We start from the raw sequence: 14,602 nt of genomic DNA, 5'->3' as shown, positions 1-14,602 counted from the left end.
TGAAAATGATAGATTTCTGTAACTTATACAGTAGCTGTAGATTTAGCTTAGTGTAAATGGCATGATTTGATTAAAATGCCTCACGCTTATTTCCAACACAGTGATTGAAATATGAATGAGATACTCAAAAACACAAAGAATCTGGCAAGATGTTCAAAAATAATTGGCATCAGTCTTAATGACTTGATGTTAAGTGAAACGTCTCCTATTTCAAGCTGAGTGATCTTCACATATCGCCATCAGAATTAATATGAGTGGGCAGATGTGTGTTCAAAGATTCACACTGTATTTGACTGTACCGATATCTTGAAAAGTCTTTCCTGTAATGTGAACGAACAAACCCTATGGTTTGCCCCATCCCATCATTAGCTAGGGTTCAGTTGGACCTTTTTTGACTCAATTGGGATGAAAAGATTAATATGGTGAACGTCAATATCTGGCAAGCCTCAAGAAGTACAGGACCATAGATATTTGGATGGATTGAAATCGGTACAACCTGCTGCTGATGGCAGTGAGTCAGTCAGCTGAACTATATTTTATTTATGTCTGTAGACACAGGAAGCTCATAACGACTTAATGGCCATAGGGATAAGGGGAAGGAAATGCTGAGAGGAAATTGTCAAAGAAGCTCTCTCTTCAGACTTAGTTTGATGTTTAGAAAACATCCTATCAAATGTTTAACTCCATCATAATTTGCAATCATGATTGATATGCATACTGTGAAAAAGATATCATAGATTTTAAACAATCAAAGGTGATGATCAACCTGCATATGTTTTACTTTCATGTCTTTACGGTAAAAACTTGTTTTATTGCACTCATTCATCCCATTTTTTGTTGGTTTAGTCAGTTCTTTTTGGTGCTGGTAATATGCATCTGATTCAATACACTTTCACAGGAAAGGTTAGGAGATATTGAATCTTGGTAAATGTTAGTGTAAGCATTATGTGTGATGTGGAGAGTGTCACTAGCAGTCTTCAATCAATTTCTTCATTGCTATGAAATTGTACGGTATATGTTTTATTTGTATAAAAAAATGAAATATTAAAATCTGAAAAAATACATAGCAATGAGGATTGAGTGTGAGCAGGATATTTCTTGTATCTTGCAGGGAAATTCTTGACCGATTATCAGTATATTTTGTGGTCACTCATATTTGTATTTTGTACAGCAGAAAAATAGGCTGCTGTACCGTAGAAATGTAGTCACGTTGTGACAGAGTACCAAGAACAGTTCAAATGTATCCCTTGGTTTTGATGAAGAAGTCACCTTAAAAAGCAGTCTGAGAATAAATTGCCCAGAGAGAACATGCTTGACAAGCATACATTACATGACAACTTTGGTGGCAACGTTTGGGCAGGCAATTGGCGGTGACATGAAAAACCAATGAATATGCTCTACTGGGCATTTCAACTCATTGCAGCACAAGTTTATACAAGCGCAGGTGTACCCAGCAAGTCATCCACTTGTGTTTACATGCTTTATCAATATTTTAGTGGCTGTTGAAATTTCCTCCCATGTAAAGTGAATTTTCAAAATCCTCCCTCATCACATATCAGCATCTCTTTGAGAATTATTGCAGAAACAATAGGTCACTGACAGTTTGGCTTAAGTTTTTAAAAGTACAATTGGGAAGTCATGTGTCTATCAGTTTACTTGAACAGAAGATGGTCAGTTTATTTTTGTGTTTCAATGCCAAGCAGTTATGAAGTATTTTTGAAGTTTAATTTTCCAGTTCAAACAGTCCTTCAGTCTCCAAAGGTGACAGAAAACGCCAGTGACAAACACAGTCCCATGTTCAAAAAGCACACAGGCTAAAAAATGACAATTAAAATGCATATACTTGCATGATCAGCAGATCTTTTTTCTCAAATTTTGTGTAGTACTTTCAAAAAATCCATACCACTATACTTCCCCCTGGATATCAATTGTTATTTTGTTCTAAGTGCATACAACCCTAAGTTTCTGGTTTCAGTGTCGCTAGGATACAACATTTTACTCAATAAAATTCCCTTTTGTACACCAGGTGGGAATTTGTACAGGACTAAGCATACAGCCTCAGGATGTATGATATTGTAGCCATTCACAGAATCTAAAGTATCAAGACTCAATAGAAACATATGTAACAGAGAGAGATGTTTTCCATTCATTTTTTTTCTCAAATTGCAGTTTATTCTTCATGACACCAATACAACTTCACTTGTTATAAAACATTTCGTCAATGGTTCATTCTGTCCTTGATCCATTGCAGCCAATACATTGATTCGTTTTCCCCCTCATCCAATTATAACCTACGTCAACACAAACTATTAATGAAAAAGGGTATTACTTTGTACAGCTTACAGAAATTGACACTTGTGTACACAAGTTGATTGAATACTCTGCCAACAAAGTAGTGAAATTAATGAGAAAACGTTTCATTTTTTTTTGTCTGATCAAATATTTACAGAGGATCCATGTACAGACATATATGACATGCATGGAAGGACATCTTGAAAGGGACTGGCTGTACATTGTGTTGTCAGAGTACCCTGTATTGAATATCGGTCTGTAGCTATATATGACTTGGGCAAAAGATATTCAGTGTTTATCTAGCATCGCAAAGTGCTACTGAAAGATGTGTCTATCTTTCCTAATATTTGTGCCCTTAGTTGCTTTTCTATTTGTTTGTTTATTTATTTATGTTTATCTGTGTATTTGCATTTTTCTTTAACTATGAAGTTACCATACTCATCATTATTAAGACTGGGTCAATATATATTGGTAACAAAGGTCAATATATATTGATAAAAAACATAAATAAATAGGAAACAAAAAACAAAATAAACAGATAGAGTAAACAGCTAAAATTAAAACAAAGATATGCAAATGTAATGATTATTGAGAAAGTTATTTCTCTAAATGCTTTAGTGTCAAAATTAATTTAGTTATAATACATGTACTCATTCTTATTACCTTCTCGTGTCTATTTATAGACAGAGAAGGTATTAGAGTTGAAAACCAATATGCTGCTGTCAAGAACTTCCGTCTGTCAAGACTTCCGTCTGTCAAGATCCGTTGACGGCATGCCATTGTGATGGGTCATATCATAAACTGGTGGGGTGTTCATGGCTCAGGTTGAGGTGTGGGAGACGATTTTGAGCTATGACAAAAATCAAAAGGGACTTAGCGGCATAGCCACAGTGTTAAGCCTTTCTCCAAGGTTTCTTAGTTGACTACAATCTATTACAGACTACTGAGCTAACGTTAGGGGTACTCACTTTGTGTTTGCTCACTCTGTGAGCGCTAGTGTTTGTACTGAGTTGCGTGGATATCCCCTCATGGCCTCACGTGATCTGGGCTGTTGCATAATCTGCAGAGATGATCATATGCTCCGAGTCTGAAAACTGTCATTGTGTAAGCCTGTCGGCATTTTCCTTGCATTTTTTCTCATTTAAATTTGCAAAATATCGGCGAGTACCTCAATATTTCAAGATAACCCTTTCTTCCCAATCGTTTCCTGGAGTTTCAGAGTCATATGAACGAAAATGAGTGAAAGTTTTAGACAGGAAAATCGTACGTCGGCCATGTTCAATGTTTACAGTACAAGCAGAAGTTTACGTGGAGGAATTAACCACAAACACAGGAGTGTTCATGATGCCCGCCCTCTAGAGGCAGACCCTCCTATATGAAGTACCACATTTGATGCTTGTGGAAAGCTTGACCACACAATGGAGCATTTAAACTTTTAGAAAATGACAAACTGAATAAGAAGGTATCAGAAAATGTCAAATACTGAGGAAAAATGCGCAAATATTCAAAATAAACAGGTTAACTGATTGTCAGCGATAAAAAACAATTAAAATGTTTATGATCAAAAGTTTTTGAGATGCGCACATTTTAACAAATACAGAAATTATTAACATTATAAATATAAGACCAAACTATTTTTTCAGGGATGGGACAGGTTGGAAATGAGGGATGAGAGACAAAGGCACTCCTATTGCTGCATGTGGATGCAGCCACACCATTTCATTTACAGCATACTTATTATAAATTTTGCACTGCACAAGATGATTGAACAAATTGCAATGTTTGAATTTGTAAACTCAAAGAATAAAAATCCTTTGGTCACAAATTAAATTATTTTTTGAAAAGAAATTTACTCTTAAACACTTTTAGCATATATTCTTTACACGGTCATGTATTTCAAGGAAAATATGCCTATTAAAAACAGTAATTTCTTCACTTTCAATTTTTTTTCAATACTATGACAATTATCAGCCATGAGGTTATACAAACACAAGACCAGATAGGCGTTTTTCATCATTTCCACAGGACTCTTTGGAAAATCCATTAAAAACAGTTAAAAGTGACTGGAAATGATCACTTGGTATACATTTAATTTACAGATGCCAGGTTGTGTATTTCACATGCACTCAGGTCAGTAAGGAAGTGCGTCATTACTATTTTGGACTGTTAATTCTTATTTCTGAATTGTTTAACTTTTTTCCACATTGAACTATCTTTAGGCAGTTTATACAGTAGCTTAGAATTTTTTTGATTGATGTATTTAATCATCTTTTGGGTTCTTTGGGTCCATATCCCACCTCATGCCCCTACATCATCAACTATTTACCAACAACTCCATGCCAACAACCAATTACCTGACCTGGCCACACATTAGAGAAGGTACAGCGTCATTGACGGATTATTTTTGAGTTATTTCACTGTCTGAAAATTGTCAACAAACTGTACTAATATTTTAGTAATTGATGTAATTTAAGTCATGAAGGCTTCCCTTTGTCATGCAAGAATTATAGAGTCTTCAAACCAGAGTTATCATATTTTTCAGTAATCATATTTTGTTATCATAAATTGTTGACATTTTTACATCAGCTTTTCTTTTTGCTCGTTGTGTAGTGTGGTCTGGGGAACTGACTTTGTAGGTGATTTGCACCTGCTTTGGTCACCCAATCCTATGTAGACCCTTTTTATGGTTTATGTTGGATATATCTTAATAAATAAATAAATAAATAATTAAAATAAAAACCCAATGAACATGCCATAAATTTAAAACTGTAAGATTAATCAGAGGTACGTGGAGATCACTAACATTAGAGCAAAGATACAAAGTATGAACTTTTCTGTCAATGAAATAAACAATACAGTTTGAACAGAAAATATTATTTATAAGCTATGAATATGATATTAATATTACTATTATTATTGTTGCAAAAATGAAAAATAGGAAATGAGATATTTCATATCACAGAAAGTCATGCAGCATGAATGTCAAATTATCATGGATTACATCGAAAAAAATTAAAACTTTTTCAAGGCTGTAATTTAGAATGGATGACAAGTTGCGATTGTAATCAAAGAAAGAAATTATCCCCTAATTGGTTCTGTAAGATAAAGTAAGATGCATTATTGCCAATTTCACAAGTTTATTGACTTGATTGTGATGAGTGTAGAATCCAGAATTGCAATAGACTCTAATTGACGTGCTACCATTAAAGTCCTGTGTTGATTACTTGTGAACTAATTTGAATATATTGTACAAATGTTATGTCAGTAGGTTGAGTTAACTTGGTTGTTTTCAGACTTTCTTGCATCATTTGAATCATAAATATTTTCAGCAATTCTTCAGTGTCGGTAAAATTTCAGTCTTTGAGTCAAAATTCTTTGATGTAGACCAAATGAAAGGACAGAGCTGACACAAATTCTTGGAATGTCATTCCATGAATCAAATGTTGAGTTTTGCTGGGACATTCAAAGCCAAGAGTGTAAGGAGACTATTATGTCAAATTTTCTGATTGTTTTTCACAAGACAAGTTTCTCATCTTGAATGTGACAATTTTTTAGAGACGAAGTTACGTAACTGAGGAAGCTTATAGAGTTGGGAGAGGCAAAATTGACGTCATTTCCGTCAACAACTTCCGTAAAAACTATTTTGTCACACCACGTGATCAGTGTTATCTAACGACTATAGCATACCATTCACGCTGCACACTCACTATCAGCGAAAATACCAGATCGTGTGAATTGACATTATAATTGAACTTATGAGCGTACGTGTGAGTGTATTAGCTTACATGAAAATGCGATAGACAATGATGTATTGACGTTAGAACGTCCATGCTCGATCAAATTGTTTTTGTTCTGTTAGTGTAAATTACGAGATTGGTGGATGTTGACGGACATCTTGCGTGCGTTTGGTTCTGACAAAGTGACATGCATGTCGTTTCGATCTCCTTTTACAGTGCAGGGGAGAATGAATTACGTTCCTCATGGGATTCAAATGTGTCAAAAAAATACAAAGTTTTGAGTGGATTTACGATTTCGTTTGTAAAATTACGAGCGAAAATTTCAGCTTCCATTTCATCGGCGCGACCGTGCAAGAAACCTTAGTCTCCTACTACCTCCATGATCACATGTTGTACCACACGAACATGAAAGGCCGGCCTCTGAAACATTCAGTGTGTAAGCGTGTGGAAATTTGCGTAGTGTTTTTTCTCATTTAATTTGGCAAATTATCATCAAAACCTCAATAATTCAAGGTAACCCTTTCTTCTCAATCGCTTCCTGGAGTTTCAACGTCATATCAACGAAAATGAGTGAAAAATTTCAATGCAAAAATCGTGGATCGGCGAGAGCAATAAGCCTAAGCGTATAGAGACTGAGATTATTCATACAGAAATAGCCCATGATTCGAGCTTGGTTTTCCTGTTCTTCGTTTGAATTTTGGCCAAATAGTCGCTTTTTAGCGGGTTTTGAAATTTTTAGAGCATCTAAAAATATATCATCAACAAACGGAATAAAAAAGTAAGAAATTCAATTATTTATCTGCAAAATAAAAATAATTTTGGCAGGCTGAATCATGCAGCTAAAAAGTGAACAATGTTTTGGATGAGTACATACGTGTGAGTGATTTTTCGCGTGGATTCCCCGACCGTTCATTGCTGTGGCGCTCGAATACGCAGTCAGTTTCTGCACAGTCCCTCTATAGAGGGACTGTGGTTTCTGTGAAACGGAATGAGATTTTCTTTCAGGCGAGGCGTTTCAAGTTACTCTTGAGAAAAGCTACTTATTTATCAGTTGTTGTTTTACTGTTTCATGACGCATGTTTCTGATTCAATCACTTGTTGACCTGAAAAACAACGATATTTAGTACTCTTTTTCAACAGACTTTTAGTAAGTAGCCGCGGTACAGCAGTCGTTTTCAAACTACATTTTGAGTAAACTTTGTAATATGAACATTCTGAACCATCGTGTTATGTTATGCTTGGAATTTTGTTGCTTTTGAGGTTTATTCGTGTTTTTTGTTTCTTTCCATCATCAAACATTGACAAGTAAGCTTGTAAAACTAGCCTTAAATCACTTAAATTAGAATTATGTGTTACTTTCTGGTTTTGTAATATGTAAAGAAAGAAATAAGTTGATTTCTTTTGATCCTTTCCACTTATTGTTATTTTTTCCTGGTTTAAAGTTACTAATATCTACAATCTTAGAAAAAAATGAAACGATCTACAATCTTACTAGTAGTCGTAGTAGAAAAAATGAAACGATTGATTTAATAAAAGAAACTTATTGTGACACAGTTCAGTCATTTTCATAACTCTGGTTCAAAATACTCATATCTTGGCAGTGCTGAACTCTTCTGTCATAGTATCTGTAATTGAAGAATTACTTCACATAGAATAATTTTTAAATGTAAATCAGTGCTGTTGAAGATTATCTAATTGTCAGGGTGTTGCCAAATCTTGTGTGTATATAAGTATGTCCGGTTCTGAGATGAGCTGTATTGGCATACAAAAGGAATTTGGTAATAACTGACAATTTAATTAATACAATCAATTTCGAAATTTACTCAAAACTTTTGAGACTGAATTGTAACTTTACTACTTTGCCAAATCTTGTGTGTATATAAGTATGTCCGGTTCTGAGATAAGCTGTATTGGCATACAAAAGGAATTTGTTGATAACTGACAATTTAATTAATACAATCAATTTTGAAATTTACTCAAAACTTTTGAGACTGAATTTGTAACTTTACTAAGAATTTTCGGAAGCTAGAGGGGAAACAGACATACCAGTGTGATGGGCGGACCAGAAAGTCCATGGAAATCAAGCAGGTTGTTCTTACATGAACATTGCTGTTTGGTGTGTTGATTTGTAACACACTATGCTAACATGTTTCAACACCCAAGGAAACATTTGCAACTTTATAGTCAATGCGACATATTAATAAAATTATTTTAATTTTGTATCGGAATATCACAAAACAATGTTGTGATCATCGCAGTCCAGCTGTTATGAGTAAGCATGTGTACTTGGCTGGACCGATCAAGTTTCTGCAAAAAATCATTTTACCATCAATGACAAGCTAAAGTGACGTCTTTAATAAATGTGTCCATTCAATATCCAAAGAAAATCAAGGCTATCAATGACACGAAGAAAGTTTGTTTAGAATTATATTTTCGTTTTAAACTACAGTTCTTTGATGCAGTACTGTGGTCGTCTGGCAATCCATCATCACGGCAGATGTAGTGCATGCAATACACAGTCCACACTGTCCAATCATGCGTGCTTGTTTTCCTGTTATAATTCAATTGGGTCAGAATTTGTAGCAAGGAACATACAAAATCTTGTAGATAAATCAATATGGATGATCTATGTTGATCTATGCAAATTCCAAGTTTGGTGGATATGTGAAAATTATGTTTTTTGCCTTCATGTACAAGATGGCATGTTTACCAAGCTGGACGCTCACTGCTAAAAATACAATAGGTTTTATTACAGTTTCACATTTCAACCTTTTCTTTGCATCTTTCTCAGCAACATTCCCCAAACCTCTCTCCGTGCATCCCTACCGCTAAATGAACTGAGGAGCACAGTGTCATATCATTGACGCTATTTTTTAAAGATGAACACAAAAGTTTTGTTATTCTTTTGATTTTTCAATTTTATACACCTGTACAGTGAAATCACCTTGGGATCTTATATCAACTTTTTTTTATAGAACAGTGCAAATTTTTGAACCAGTAAAAAATTTGATGGTTATCATAAGTTTGAATTTATTGAAATGCAGCGTCTCAGCGTGAGAGTGATTGCGTGTACGTTTTCACCCTATCAGTTGTTACTATGTAAATTGAAGGAGCCTAGATCCAGATTGCCCTTGCGTATGCAGGTAATTGGTGCCTGGTGAGTTCTTGGGAAAATTGATTGTCTAGCTATCCCTGGTGAAGTTGACAAAGTGTGGTACTGCATGTTTTCTCGAGCAAGACTGTCTGGAATTACAATTGATCAGTGCAGTTTACTCAACATCTCGGCATTAGAAGGAAAATTTCCACTGTTGTTTCAAATCTATGTCAATTTTCCTAGTACTGGAGAACGTTTTGAAACATGCTGTGTGATCAGAGTGGTTTAAAGAATGATAATACCTACCGGTACTAACAGAACAAATTAAAAGAAAAAGAAAGACATGACAATGTGTCAATTAGAAATACAGGAGTAATGCTGATGATAGAACAGCTGATGGAAAATGCTACAAACCTCAGCGGAAATTTGAGGGTAGTTTAATATATTTTTGAAATTGACCGTATGATGCATCAACCTTCAGTATCTTAGTGTCTTGTTAGGCATGAATTATCAACATAAGATATATTTCAAAACAGTGTACAGACGTATTTCACTCTTGCAATAGATTTCTTTTTGGCATTAAAACAGATGTTGCGCGTTTCCCTTAACATGCCATCAGGAAATAAGATAGGTTGGTCAGAAACTCGTTTCATTTTACTCTTGATTTATATGTGACTCATCAAAGAACAGCAAAATTTGGCAAATTTTAAAATTAAATTTTCATGATATTTGAAGATGCTAAAAAAGTTCAGGGTCAAAGGGTTTTAAATAGGGTACTTTTACTTACCAGAAACATGCATTGTTTTATTTGTCCTTTTTAATCTCATCTGTTTTAAGATTGTAGTATCCTTTTTAGCCATTTTTCCAATTTTTCAAAATTTTCAAATTTTTTCAAAATTTTAAACTAAAAATTTTGAAGACCAAATACCAGACTAAACCATAAAAACATGATGGCTCATAGATTGATGTCAAAGCAAAAGTTAACACTACTAAAATTTTAACAAATATCATGTATTCAAAGTTCTATGGGCAGAAGACAAGTTGTGTGTGTGATTAAGCACTACAATTGCAGTCAGCGTTATGTATCACAGCAATCTCACAAAGATGAAACGTATGAGTGAAGAACATGTTTCATAACATTGAATAACTTTCAGGGATTGTATACACCTTTTGGATCATATAAATGTATTGTGTTTATTATTTCTCTGCCCTCCATCCATAATCCATCATAAATGTTTTATAGTTGAATAAGTATGGTTATTTGAACACTCAGATAACAAAACACTTCACAAACACAATGTCACAGCTCACAATGGCTATATGCTTTTTAACCTCACTCATTAAGGACATTCAAAATATCTATTATCTGCATCAAATGTTCAGGAATCGTGATTTGTCACAGCATTGTGCTTTGGTCAGTCAGTTTTTTTTATGTGACTATTAAATGAAGGACATCCACTAAGGAAATGCAAAATAAGTATTGTCTAATAATTTAATTTGATACAAACATCCATGAAACAATGTTAAACAGGCGTATAATGTATCAGCTTTGATGTTGTTACGTGACTTACTTTGAAAAGTAAAGATCACTGTGAGTTCTAGTTTAAAATAAATTTCAAAAGTAAACTGTATGTTAACTGTATTTCTAGTAAATGTCCAATTTGTCAAGTCTTGACCAACTACAGTTATCCACTGTGCCATACATACTGGTGCAGTTGATACAGATTTATATTTCTGACTGGTCCACTGTCGAGAATGTTTCTATTTCAATTAAAGAGCATGAAAGTATATTCCAAAATTCCTTGGCCAAATGGCAGAACCTAGTATACCAGACATCTGTCGGGGAAGACATCAATTTTCGTTCCTAATTCTGAGTGATCTGACCTTTGAGCCCAGGTATTAATTTCCTCAGAGAGGATTTTTCGTCTGATATAATGACCATATGTATAAGATAAAATGTGTATTGTCTACTTGGGATTCACACAAACAAATCTATTTACACAGAAAGAAAAATTAAGCCACAGTAACTTCATGTTGTATGAATCTTTAGCAATCTCATTCATTTTTTTCACCAGCTCATATCAGTTTCTTTGCACCATATGTTGAGCAAAATTACTTTAATCTCTTTTTCAAAAGCGTGGAATGCAAAACCAGGATAATTTTCTTGATAACATCTTTTCATAGATTTCCAGACCACTTTTCCTTTCAATATTGAATGCTTAATGATATGATGATGCTGATCTTTCAGAAATAAACTGTACATCATCTGCGTCTCACAATCAACAAGACATGTAGCATGACAAAAGTGCGGAATTGATAAATGAAAGATGACAGTTTCGCAAAGCTTTCAGGAAATTAATTCTGGCAATGTCATTCAAATTTTGCATTCGAAAATAGTTGTTCATGAACAGAAGAGATCAGCATTGATACAACTTCGCAAAAGTGTCTGCAACATATATGTTTCATTTTTGAAAATCTATTGCATCAGCAATGCAGATTCTATATTACAGTTCAGATTATTCACGACCTCTGACCTGGATCATGAGAGAAGTATTTCCTTTTTTCCTCCTTTAATAAATAGAAAACGCTTTTCTTCAGCAACAGAGATTCTGAATCCTCAAACAGTAAGAGTGCATGTATATACAGTGTTAACTAAACATTTTTCCCCGACAGTCAAAATCAATGGCATTTGGCCATCATGTTGTCCTGTTGTATTTTCATGACAGTTTGAAACCACAGATGACAAAGCACAATTAGTTAACTCAGAAGAGGTTAGCAAAGGAGAAAGTGATGATAGAGACCGCAGCAGTCTACCCGGTGCAAGCCTCAATACAGTCAACAGCATCATCGGATCCGGTATACTTGGTGAGTTCAATGCACTTAATTAATACTTAATCATTCAGTTGACAATGATTAAATTGTAGTGGCTATAATTGCCCTCTGTTGGTGAAGTAGAGTCATTGAGGGCATTTCCTCAGCTTACATATACGTATATACATTTGATTGGCAATCCTTTGGGATTAAACACTCCTTTGTCCCACTGTGGTGTGGCTGACACCCCCATAACAAATTTGGTATCGCCAAGATTACGGCATACAGCATGAAATACTTTAATTCAGAAATTCTTCATGGAGTCGTGACTGTCATTTTGTTTAGACAGGTTGCAATAATGTATCATTCTTCTTCTGTTCATTCCATGAAGCAAGTCAATTTTCACATTCCCAGAGTTCAGTCTACTAGAAATTCATGTCATGTACATGTGCTTGTAACTGGGAAAGCCAAATTTACATAGCCTCTGACTTTCTTAAAGTTTTTACTGCAGGTGTAGGGTTGATGTAAAGCCAAGTGGATACTCATATATTGGTCGAAATGTTATTTTTTTCTTTCCTTTGTGCATCAGCATTTTCTTTTTAGCATTTTTCAGTGTTTTTGAATTTAAAAAATTGCTTGACGTTTCAGTTTAAAATATGTGCAGTTGTATAGGATGCTTGATGAATAATGAGTAAAACTTATTGCAAAAATTGTAAAAGAATATCTTAACTTGGTGTTATGGTGATTTTTCTGTAATGGGATTAAAAGGAATCGAAAATCTGTTTTCATCATTCACAATTTGTTTCCGAAAAAAATTTCATAGAATTTCACATTGCAAGTGTAGTTCAAGTGAATTCACTTTTATGCAAATTATACACCATCCATTGTTTTCTAAACACCCTGTGCAAGCGTTATCGATCTTGAGAGAATGGCAAACTGATTCATTTGTAAATTGAGTGCTCATTTATTTGATTCACATTGACAAGAAGAGACCAGTAATCAACTTCTTGTACTTTTTTCCTCATCACCAAAGGAATGCCGTATGCCATGAACTTAGCTGGACTACCACTGGGTATTATTCTCATGATTTTGGTTTCTTTTGTCACAGGTAAGTCCAATATTTAGAAGTCAAACATTCCTTAAGGGCTGCACAGTCTTTTATCACATGCCTCGTATATTGAATGTCACACACTCCATAGGATTCAATGGTAACTCATCAATGACGTTGCAGGCCGTATAATCATCATTTGACTGAAAGTGAACCGGAACTATTTTCAACTTGATAACTTTCGGATTTAAAAATGTTAAAATTACATGTTTTACTTTGAAATCTGGTTTCTAGGAAATTGACCATGAAAAATCAATAAACAACAGTGATTTAAATATATCAATGCACTATTCAGCGAAGAAAATCTTTCTATTTTATAACGGATTTTCATCTAAAATGGAAGTAAGGCATATGATTGTCATTTGCAAATAAACCCAACCATTTGTAGTGAAAACTGCCACGGTGAGGCTGGAGACCATTTGCCCTCCTTACGTTAGGCGAATGGTCACCGACCCTTAGGCACATACATGTAGTCCCTTGTTTGGGGCTATAAAAATATATAGTATGAGTTTTACACTTCTATCATTCATATCCTAGACGTTTTTCCAAAGTTTTTGACAAGACTCATTAAAATTACACTCATAAGATATATGGTAGAAGGTCTATAAATGGTTAATTGCAATCTACACAAGATCTACACAGCACAAAGTCAGGAAAATAGATGTAATGTTATGTGCAGGTTTGAAAAATCCACAAAACAATGTATAATTTGCATATCCTTTTGTTATGAAAATGCATTCTTTTATAATTTATCAACACACAAATAAAAATTCTAAAAAAATGGGGATGGCTCACCCCTGCATATTCCCAGGTGATCTTAATCCTTAGATGTCTTAAAATACGTTTTAAGTGCTAAAGTGGTGGGATAGGGATGGAGGTACAAAATTATGCAGCTACTGATTTAAAAGAACTCCCAATCTTGTAATCTAAAGTTTGATTTTAAATAAATAGAAAACTTTGCCATTTATTGGATCATTTTAGAGGCCATATCAGTGTTTTTGCTAAGGTTTGGGAACACTGGTAAATGGCTTGGGAACCCCAGTAACATTTCTTCTGTCTCCTAATCTGATGGCATTGATATACCAAGGGGAACCTAGGTAAAATGACTGGGGAACCCCGGTAATATTTACCTGCTTACCGCCCTTAGCAAAAACACTGCATATATATCACAGAGCTATCAATTTATAGTATTGCTTAGTATTCCCTTCACATTGAGACTACTGATGAGGTAGTCAAAATAAATTGGCTGGAACTTTACTTTGATAAGAATGTGACCTGTAATGACCCATGACCTCAATGAATTAGGTCGTTACCCTGCCCAATGAGACTTTAGATAAATTACTCTTTTGAGGTGTCTGTTTAATATTCACAGTAGTGTTTGAGTATAAACTTGGCAAATCTGTCAATCGTGTGATTTAATGAAAGCAAATTTAAAATAATGTACCTGAGACAGAATTCTGGCAACAAGCAGTTGATCTTTTAAAGTATAAGTGTCAGTACGAGACTGATTGGTGTCTCTCAGTTTCAATCAGAAGATGGTGAAAATTTACACGTATACAA

General features: G+C 34.5%; 1 protein-coding gene across 9 annotated transcripts in view; it reads left to right on the top strand.

Moving 5' to 3' along the window:
- The window catches only part of LOC139141010 (putative sodium-coupled neutral amino acid transporter 11), a 65,124-nt gene that overhangs the window by 27,683 nt on the left and 22,839 nt on the right, over positions 1–14,602 (top strand). For all 9 annotated transcript variants that reach the window (XM_070710563.1, XM_070710562.1, XM_070710561.1 and 6 more), the window contains 2 exons: positions 11,850–11,988; positions 12,968–13,042. In XM_070710563.1, the coding sequence (XP_070566664.1) occupies positions 11,850–11,988; positions 12,968–13,042 (214 nt within the window). The remainder of the gene's footprint in view (positions 1–11,849; positions 11,989–12,967; positions 13,043–14,602) is intronic.

Source organism: Ptychodera flava, chromosome 9 (genome assembly GCF_041260155.1).
Source record: "Ptychodera flava strain L36383 chromosome 9, AS_Pfla_20210202, whole genome shotgun sequence".
NCBI lineage: Eukaryota > Metazoa > Hemichordata > Enteropneusta > Ptychoderidae > Ptychodera > Ptychodera flava.
This window is presented reverse-complemented; position numbering and strand designations above follow the sequence as displayed.